Genomic DNA, 10106 nt, shown 5'->3' on the forward strand with positions numbered 1-10106 from the left:
GCATCCCCGTCCCCATCCCTGTCCCATGTCCCCACTCCTGTCCCCACCCCATGTCCCCGTCTCTACATCCCCGTGCAGTTCCCCTGTCCCCATTCCTGTCTCTCTGTCCGTGTCCTCCTGTCCCCACGTCTCCACTCCCACCATGTCCCCATCTGTGTCCCAGGGTCCCCCTCCCCCCCATGTCCCCATTCCCCACATCCCTGCCCCATCCTCCTCTCCATGTGCCCATCCCTGTCCCCCTGTCCATCCCCGCCTTGTCCGTCTCCTCCTTGTCCCTGTGTCCCCATCTCTGTCCCTGTCCCCGTCCCCACCCTTGTCCCCCGTGTCCATGTCCCCATCCCCCACCCCTGTCCCTGTGTCCCCATCCCCACCATATCCTTTTGTCCCCATCTCTGTCCCTGTCCCCACCCCCACATTCCCATCTCCCATGTCCCCCATCCCTGTCCCCATCTGTCCCCACCCTTGTCCCTGTGTCCACATCCTCCTGTCCCCACACCCTGTCCCACCCTTGTCCCCGTCCCTGGCCTTGTCCCACCCTTGTCCCCCTGTCTGTCCCATGTCCCCATCTGTCCCCACCCTTGTCCCTGTGTCCACGTCCCCCTGTCTCCATCCCCACCATATCCTTCTGTCCCGCTGTCTGTCCCCACCCTTGTCCCTCTGTCCATGTCCCCGTGTCCATGTCCCTGTCCCTACCCTTGTCCCCCTGTCCCACCCGTCCTTGTCCGTCTGTCCCCACCCACGTCCCTGTCCATCCCACCCCTCCCCATTTCTGTCCCCATCCCCGTCCTTGTGCCCATGTCCCTCTGTCCCCATCCCCACCATATCCTTGTCCCCATTTCTGTCCCCCCCTTGTCCCCCCTGTCCCCTCCCCGATCAATCCAAGCCGGGCCCCCCCCGGGGGTCTCTGACCTTTAATCTCACACTGGGAGGGGGAGGGGGGTCGGTACAAATTCGGGTTTTTTTTGTTGTTGTCGTTGTGTGTCCCCTCCCCCCCCCCCCCCCAATTCCCCTCCCCCCCTCGGCGTCCATCCACCGGCCCGGGGGGGGGAGGGGCCCCCCCAAAATCCAGCACGAGGCTCCGAGCTGAGGACGAGAAGGAGATCAGTGGGGGAGGGGCTTTGGGAGACCCCCCACCCCCCCAAAAAAAAAATGGGGGTTGGGCGATATAGGGGAGACCCCTCCCCAAAAATGTCCCCCCCACCCCCCCAAAATTAATTTGGGAGAGTCCCAAATGTTGGTTTGGAAGGGTGGGATCCCCCCAAAAAAAAATAATTTGGGGGTGTCAAAGGTCACCCCAAACCCCCAAATAGGAAATTCTGTCCATAAAAAAAAACCCAAAACAATGAAAAACTCCAAAATGAGAATTTTGGGGGGAGGTTGAGAACCCTCAAACCCCTTTAAAATGGGGGGAGGGCAGGCAAAAACTTCCCAAAATTGAGGAAAATCCCCCCAAAAATCGGTTTAGGGGGGGGGATCAAGAGATCCTGCAAACCCCAAAAACGGTGGGGTGGGGCCAGGGGGATTTTGGGGGACCCCAAGTGGGTTCCCTGGTCACTTTTGGGGTGTCCCAGTTCAATTCAGGGGTGTCCCAGGTCACTTTTGGGATGTCCCAGCAAAGTTTGGGGTGTCCCAGGTCACTTTTGGGGCGTCCTTAATCAGTTTTGGGATTTCCTAGTCACTTCTAGGGTGTCCCAGTCAGTTTTTAGGGTTCCCTGATCCCTTTTGGGGTGTCCTCAGTCACTTTTGGGGTGTCCTCAGTCAATTCTGGGGTGTCCCCCATCACTTTTAGGGCGTCCCTGGACACTTTTGGGATGTCCCCACCAATTTTTGGGGTGTCCCAGTCAGTTTTTGGGGTGCTCTGAATCTCTTCTGGGGTGTCCCCATCACTTTTAGGGTGTCCCAATCACTTTTGGGGTGTTCCTGGTCCTTTTCCAGGTGTCCCAAGTCACTTCTGGAGTGTCCCAGCAAAGTTTGGGGTGTCCCAGCCACTCTTGGGGTGTCCCAGGTCAGTTTTGGGGCGTCCCCAATCAGTTTTGGGATTTCCTAGTCACTTTTAGGGTGTCCCAGTCAGTTTCTTGGGGTTCCCTGATTCCTTTTGGGGTGTCCTCAGTCCCTTTTTGGGTGTCCCTGGTCCCTTCTGAGGCGTCCCCATCACTTTTGGAGTGTCCCAATCACTTTTGGGGTGTCCCTGGTCCTTTTCCAGGTGTCCCAGGTCAGTTTTGGGTTGTCCCCAGTTAGAGTTTGGAGTGTCCCACTCAAATCTGAGCTGTCCCCTGTCACTTTTGGGATGTCCCTGGACACCTTTGGACTGTCCCCGGGCATTTTTAGGGTGTCCCCCATCGATTTAAAGGGGTCCCAGTCAGTTTTTGGGGTGTCCCCATCAGTTTTAGGCTGTCCCCTGTCTCTTTTGGGGTTTCCCTGGTCAGTTTTTGGGGTTCCCTGGTCCCTTAGGGGTGTCCCAGTCAGTTTTTGGGGTGTCCCCGATCACTTTAAGGATGTCCCTGGTCCCTTTTGAGATGTCCCAGTTCCTTTTAGGGTGTCCCCTGTCACTTTAGGGACGTCCTCTGTCCCTTTTCGGATATCGCAGTCAGTTTTTGGGATGCCCTGGTCCCTTTTGGGGTGTCCTCAGTCACTTTTAGGGTGTCCTTGGTCACTTTTGGGGTGTCCTTTGTCCCTTTCAAGGTGTTCCCTGTCACTTTTGGGGTGTCCTCAGTCAATTCTGGGGTCTCCCCCATCACTTTTAGGGCATCCCTGGACACTTTTGGGATGTCCCCATCAGTTTTTGGGGTGTCCCAGTCAGTTTTTGGGGTGTCCCATCTCCCTTAGGGGTGTCCTGGTCAGTTTTGGGGTGTCCGAGTCAGTTTTAGGGTGTCCCAGTCAGTTCTTGAGATTCCCTGGCCTCTTTAAGGTTGTCCCAGTCAGTTTTGGGGTGTCCCAGTCAGTTTTTGGGGTATCCCAGTCAGGTTTTGGGGTATCCCAGTCAGGTTTTGGGGATTCCCTGATCAGTTTTGGGCTTCCCTGGCCCCTTTAGGGCTGTCCCGGTCAGTTTTGGGGTGTCCCAATCAGTTTTTGGGGTGTCCCATCTCCCTTAGGGGTGTCCTGGTCAGTTTTGGGGTGTCCCAGCTCACTTTAGGGGTGTCCCCAGGGCTGTCCCAGTCAGGTTTTGGGGTGTCCCAGTCAGTATTTGGGGTTCCCTGTCCCTTTAGAGCTGTACTAGTCAGATTTAGGGTTGTCCCGGTCAGTGTTTGGGGTGTCCCGGTCAGTTTTGGGGTGTCCCAGCTCACTTTGGGGGTGTCCCCAGGGCTGTCCCCTGTCCTGTCCCTACCTCAGTTGTCGTAGTTGTCGCGGTACGAGGCCGAGGGGAATCGCTCCCCGTACCCGCCCTGGTTCCTGTGGGAGGGGATCCGTCACCCCCAGACCCAAAACGTGTCCCCAGAGCCTAAAATGTGCCCCCTGACCCCAAAATGTGCCCCCAGAGCCCAAAATGTGCCCCCCAACCCCAAAATGTGCCCCCTGACCCCCAAATGTGCCCCCCAACCCCAAAATGTGCCCTCCAGAGCTCAAAATGTGCCCCCCAACCCCAAAATGCTCCCCTCAGACCCCAAAATGTGCCCCCCAAACCCAGGGGTGACCCCCCCAAACCCAGGGGTGACGCCCCCAAACCCGGGACCCCCCCAGACCCAGAAATGTCCCCAAAAACCCCAAAAATGTCCCCCCCAAACCCCAAATTGTTCCCCCCAGCCCCAAAAATGTCCCCTCCAAAACCAGAAATGTCGTCCCCCCCCAAAGCCAGGGGTGTCCCCCCAAACCCAGGATGCCCCCAGACCCAAAAACACCCAAGACCCTTTGGATCCCCACCAGCACCCCCAGGACACCCCAAACCCCTCCCCAGCCCCCCAAAATCCCCCCAAACCCTCTCCCCAGGACCCCCAAACCCCTCCCCAGACCCCCAGAATCCCCCCAGCTCCTCCAAACCCCTCCCCAGGACCCCCAAAATCCCCCCAGGACGCCCAAAAATCCCCTCCCCAGGACCCCCAGAATCACCCAAAGACCCCTAAACCCCTCCCAGCCCCCCTCCCCAGCCCCCCAGAATCCCCCCAGGACCCCCAGCCCCCCTCACCGTCCGCCGTAGTCCCGGGACCCCCCGTAGCCCCCCGAGTTCCTCCCGTCGTAGCGGCCGCCGTAGCCCCGGTCACCTCCCCCTGCAGGGACCCCAAATTTGGGGTTAAAGGGGAAAAAAATCCCGTGAAAACACATTGAAACCCCAAGAGAGACCCTGAACCCCCTCCCCAAAACCCCCCTCCCCAAACCTCAAAAAGGCAAAGACTCCAAAAACTTTCAAAACAACTCCTGAAGCCCCTCCTCAAATCCCCAAAACCCCCACCCCAAACCTCAAAATCCCCAAAAAAACCCCAAACTCCTGAAACAACCCCTAAAACCCCCACCCCAAACCCCCTCCCAAAACCCCTGAGAACCCCAAAACCCCCCCAAAATAATTTTAATCTCTACCCCAAACCCTCTAAAGACCCTAAAATCCCAAAAGAGCCCCTGAACCCCCACCCCAAACCCCCCAGAACTCCCTCCCCAAACCCCAAAACCCCCCAAACTTCCTCCCCAAACCCCCTCAGACCCCCAAATCCCCCTCCCCAAACCCCAAAAACCCCAAATCCCCCTCTCCATGACCCCAAAAACCCCTAAAGAGCCCCTAAACCCCCTCCCCAAACCCCAAAATCCCCCAAGAGAACCTGAGCTCCCTCCCCAAACCCCCAAATTAGCCCAGCCCCCCCTCCCCAAACCCCAAATCCCCCTCCCCAGACCCCCCAGACCCCCGGGGGGTCTCTCACCTCTGCCGTAGCCCCGGGCCCGGCCCCGGCCGCCCCCGAAGCCCCCTCGGGCCCCCCGGGGGGATTTCCCGGCGTGGTCCACGCGGATCTGCCGCCCGTCCAGGCACTGGGGACACCACGGGGACAATGAGGGACATTTGGGGTCACCTGGTCCCCTCAGGACCCCCCAAACCCCCCAGAATCCCCCCAATGACCCCAAACTCCCCAGCAGGGAGCCCAAACTCCTACTCAGGACCCCACAAACCCCCCCCAGGACCCCCCAAACCCCCCCCCGGACCCCCTAAATCCCCCCCAAACCCCCCTAGGACTCCCCATATCCCTCCCAGGATCCCCCAAATCCCCCCCAGGATCCCCCAACCCCCACTCTGGGCCCCCCAAATGCCCCCAGGTGTCCCCAAACCCCCCCAACGACACCAAATTTCCCCCTTAACCCTCCCAGGGACCCCAAACTCCCCCAGGACCCCCCAAATTCTCTCCAAACCCTCCCAGGGACCCCCCAGACCCCCCCCAGGACCCCCCAAACCCTCCCCAAGATCCTCAAATCCCCCTCAGAGAGCCCAGACTCCACCCCCCCGCCACCAGGACCCTCCAGGGACCCCAAATTTCCCCTCGGGACCCCCCAAAGCCCCCCAGGACCCCCCAAACCCCCCCAGGACCCCCCAAATTCCCCCAGGACCCCTCAAACCCTCCCCAGGAGCCCTCAAATCCCCCTCTGGAGCCTCCAAACCCCCTTTAGGACCCCCCAATTCCCCCCAGGACCCCTAAAATGCCTCCAAATCCCCCTCAATGACCCCCAAATCCCCCCAGGACCCCCCAAAATCCCCCCAAACCCCGCCCACCTCTCCGTTCATGGCGGCCATGGCGTCGCTGGCGTGTTCGGGGTTGGTGAAGGTGACAAAACCAAAACCTCGGGACCGTTGGGTCTCCCTGTCCTTCACCACCACCACTGGGGGGGGAAAAAAATCACAAAAATTAACTCTGGAGGGGTCAAAAAACCCTAAAATTAACACTAGGGGGACTGGGAACCCCAAAAATCCCCATTTAAAGGGTCAGGAAACACTGGGAACCCCAAAAAATCCCCCCTAGAGGGACTGGGAACCCCAAAAAATTAACACTGGGGGGGTCAGAGCCCCAAAAATTTAACACTGGGAGGGGAAAAAACCAAAAAATTAACTCTGGGGGGTCAAAAAGCCCAAAAAAATCCACCTGGGGGGCTGAGAAACCTCCCCAAAAATCCCCATTTAAAGGGTTAGGAAGAACTGGAACCCAAAAAATTAATTTTGGGAGGGTCAGAAACCCAGAAAATCCCCATTGAGGGGATCAGAACCCCAAAAATTTAACACTGGAGGAGTCAAAAACCCCCAAAAAATCCCCATTAAAGGGCTGACAACTCCGAAAAGTAACCCCAGGAGGGTCAAAAAAAATCCAAAAATAATTTTAAAAGGGGGGTGGGAACCCCAAAAAATCCCCACTGGAGGACTGGGAACCCCAAAATTAACACTGAGGGAGCAGAAAATTCTAAAAAATAACCCTGAAAAGGTTGGGAAACCCCCAAAAATTAACCCTGGAGAGGCTGAAAACCCCAAAAATTAACCCTGGAGGGGCTGAAAACCCCAAAAAATCCCCACTGAGGGCTCCAAACCCCCCAAAAATGGGGTTCCAGGCAGAGAAAAATTATTAAATTATCAAATTAATAAATAATAATAATAAACATTATTAAAATATTATAATAATATAATATTATTATTATAAATATTATTATAATAATTATTAAATAATTATTAAAAAGTATTAAAATAATTATTAAAATTTTTAAAATGAATACTACTTTAAATAATTAATAATTATTTAAATAACTAATAATTATCATTAATAATAAGTAATTAAGATATTTTAATAATAACTATTAAAATAATAATTATAATAAATATAATATTATTATAATAAAATAATATTATAATTTAATACAATAATAATAATAATAATGATAATGATAATAATAATAATAATAATATAAATTAAATTATAAAATTATTAAATTATTCCGAAAAATCACCAATCCCAGAATGAGATTTTGGGGCATTTTGGGGATTTTTGGTGAATTTCAGGAAGATTTGAGGAAAAAAAAGGTCCCAGAGAGGAATTTGGGGTGTCCCAAAATGGGATTTGGGGATCCCAGAGGCTTTTAGGGGAACTGAAAGGAGAAAAAACATCCCAAAAAGAGAATTTTGGGGCATTTCAGAGGATTTTTAGAAGATCCCAGAACTCAAAGAGAGAAAAAAAAAAAGGTCCCAAAGAGAATTTTGGGGCCTTTCAGGGGATTTTTTGGGGAAAAAAATCAGAAATCCTGAAATAAAAAAAGATTTTAGGGGGAGTTTAAATGGCCCGGGATGAATTTTGGGTGTCCCAGGAGGGATTTTGAGTGATTTGAGTTTTCTGGAGCAGATTTTGGGTGTCCCAGGGGATTTTTTTTGAGTCCCTCAGGGTGGATTTTGGGTGCCCAGGGTGTTTTTTGGGTGTCCCAAAGCAGATTTTGGGTGGCCAGGGTGAAATTTTGGGGTTTTTTGGGTGCCCCAGTGATTTTTTTGGGTGCCCCAAAGCAGATTTTGGGAGCCCAAGATCAATTTTTTTGATACCTCGGGTAGTTTTGGGTGCCCAGGGTGGATTTTGAGGGCTCAAGGTGGATTTTTGGGTGTCCCAAGGCAGATTTTTGGTACCCAGAGAGGGTTTTGGGTGCCCAGGGTGGATTTTTGGGCTATTTTTAAGTGTCCAGGGTGGATTTTGGGTGCCCAGGGTGGATTTTTGGGGGTTTTGGGTGCCCAGGGTGGATTTTTGGGCTGTTTCTGGGTGTCCAGGGTGGATTTTTGGGGGTTTTGGGTGCCCAGGGTGGATTTTTGGGCTGTTTCTGGGTGTCCAGGGTGGATTTTTGGGCTGTTTTTGGGTCCCCCAGGATGGATTTAGGGTGCCCAGGATGCATTTTTTGGGTACCTTTGGTGTTTTTGGGTGCCCTAAAACAGATTTTGGGATCCCAGGATGATTTTCTTTGATACCTCGGGTAGTTTTGGGTGCTCAGGGTGGATTTTTCAGGTGCCCAGGGTGAATTTTGGGGGTTTTTGGGTGCCCCAGGGAGTTTTTGGAGGATTTTGGATGCCCTGGGGGGTGGGTTTGGGTGTCCCAAAGGGTTTTTTGGGTCCCTCAGGGCACATTTTGGGCATCCCAAGGATTTTTAGGTTCCCCCAGGATGGATTTTGGGTCTCCCAAGGCAGATTTTGGGTGTCTAAGACGGATTTTTGAGATGGTTTTGGGCACCCAGGGTGGATTTTTAGGCTATTTTTGAGTACCCAGGATATTTTTGGGTTCCCAGGATGAATTTTGGGTGTCCCAAGAATTTTTAGGTCACTCCAGGGTGGATTTTGGGTGTCCCAAGGAAGATTTTAGGAGCCCCAGGGGGGATTTTGGGTGTTTGGGGGGGTTTTCAATGCCCCAGGGATTTTTTTGGGGCAGATTTTGGGAGCTCAGGATGGATTTTTGGGCTGGTTTTAGGTGGATTTTGGAGCAGTTTTTTTGTATTTTTTTGGGCACTTTTTGGGCAGTTTTGGGCTGTTTTGGGGGCAGGTTTGGGTGGATTCTGTGCAATTTTTGGCTACAATTTTGGGGCGGTTTTTGACTGGATTTTTTGGTAGTTTTAGGCAGTTTTTGGGGCAGTTTCCAGGTGGTTTTGCGCTGAATTTTTTGCAGTTTTTGGGGCAGCTTTTGGATGGGTTTTTTGGCTGGTTTTTGGGGCAGTTTTAGGGACGTTTTGGGTGGATTTTGGGTCAGTTTTGGGTCAGATTTTGGACTGGTTTTGGGGTAGTTTTTGGGTAGATTTTAAGGCAGTTTTGGATGGATTTTGGGTCAGTTTTGAGGACAGTTTCGGGCTGTTTCGGGAGCAGTTTTTGAGTCAGTTTTGGGGTGGATTTTGGGCCATTTCCGGGTGGATTTTGGGTCATTTCTGGGGCACTTTCGGGGTGTCTCACCCTCGGAGATGGGCCCGAAGGAGCTGAAGTGCTGCTCCAGGCCCTGCTCGTCCGTGTCGTAGTTCAAACCCCCCACGAACAACTTCCCCTCCTCGGCCGCCATGGGTGGGGGGGCGGGGGCGGCCGTGACGTCATAGGGCGGGGCCCAGCCCCTGCGGTGACGTGATAACCTGGCGACAGAGCCGTGCTGACGTCAGAACCCCACTCAATAAGGAATCCCCTCCCCAAACACCCTCTCCCACCCCTATGACGTCATCCCAGCTCTCTGTGACGTCAAAGCATCCCAAGGGACCCCTCAATTTAAGACCCCCGCGCCGTGACGTCATCACTCCTCGCCAGCTCTACGCGGCCCATCCTGATGACGTCACCCCCACGTGGTTCCCTCCCCCCCGGCCACGTGGGCGCCCCCCGGAAGTGCCGCTCCCGCCTTTCCTTCCCGCGCATGCGCCAAACCCCGCGAGGCCCTCAGGGCGCCGAGGTGGGAAAAAGGAGCAGAAAAAGGAAACGGGAGGAAAAAAGGAAAAAAAAGAGCGGCCCAAAAGCGGCTCTGAGCGCGATTATCGCGACAGAACCGTGGGGAGAGGAGGAGAGGGGGAAAAAAAGGCAGGAAGAGCCCCGATAGGAGCGGCCGGGACTCACCCGAGCGGCGCCGACCGGGCCCGGAATGAGGCCGCGCCCGCCCCGCCCCGCGGGTTTTATACAGCTCCGCCCTCCCACGTGACCGCCCGCGCCGCCACGCCATTGGCTGAGCGATCAAGCCACGCCCCCTTTCCCCGCGCGCGCGGGTGGGAGAAACCATTGGGGAGGGGGGAGGGGGAAGCGCGTGGAATGGGCGGGAAAAATCAAGGGGGGGAATTTGGGGATCCCGGAGGGGAATTTGGGGGTCCCCATTAAAGTGGGGGGTCCTGGGGGGAAATCTGGGGGTCTCAGGGTGGATTTTGGAGGTCCCGGGGTGGAATTTTGGGGGTCCCGGGGTGGAATTTGGGGGGTCCCGGGGTGAATTTGGGGGTCTCAGGGTGAATTTGGGGGTCTCGGGGTGGGATTTGGGGGGACCCGGGGAGGAACTTGGGGAGTCCCGGGGTGAATTTGGGGGTCTCGGGGTGGGATTTGGGGGTGGAATTCGGGGGTCCGAGGTGGAATTTAGGGGTCCCGGGGGGAAATTTGGGGGTCCCGGGTGGAATTTGGGGATCTCAAAGTGGAATATGGGGTTTCTGGGGGGAATTTGGGGGTCCCCGGGTGGAATTTG

At 54.6% G+C, this 10106-nt stretch overlaps 1 protein-coding gene across 1 annotated transcript; it reads right to left on the bottom strand.

Annotated features, from left to right (window-relative positions):
• Nucleotides 1-999: 999 nt before the first annotated feature.
• Nucleotides 1000-9534, bottom strand: RBM3 (RNA binding motif protein 3). The gene is made up of 7 exons (XM_083881367.1): nt 9500-9534; nt 8861-9030; nt 5684-5790; nt 4845-4950; nt 4121-4202; nt 3326-3390; nt 1000-1083 (listed from the first exon to the last, which is right to left on the bottom strand). Exons 2-6 carry the CDS (start codon nt 8961-8963, stop codon nt 3327-3329), a joined length of 462 nt encoding a protein of 153 aa, XP_083737493.1. The 5' UTR covers nt 8964-9030; nt 9500-9534; the 3' UTR covers nt 1000-1083; nt 3326.
• Nucleotides 9535-10106: the final 572 nt, after the last annotated feature.

This window comes from Zosterops lateralis (genome assembly GCF_965231275.1).
Source record: "Zosterops lateralis genome assembly, chromosome: 33".
Lineage (NCBI taxonomy): Eukaryota > Metazoa > Chordata > Aves > Passeriformes > Zosteropidae > Zosterops > Zosterops lateralis.

Bases quoted from the DNA above. Each gene is read 5' to 3' on its own strand.
- RBM3 (XM_083881367.1), bottom strand. From the start codon at position 8,963: ATGGCGGCCGAGGAGGGGAAGTTGTTCGTGGGGGGTTTGAACTACGAC. The intron at 4,951-5,683 runs GTGGGCGGGGTT...TGGTGTCCCCAG, and splicing joins TGGCCGCCATGAACGGAGAG to TGCCTGGACGGGCGGCAGAT. The intron at 3,391-4,120 runs GTGAGGGGGGCT...CCCCTCCCACAG, and splicing joins TCCCGGGACTACGGCGGACG to GAACCAGGGCGGGTACGGGG.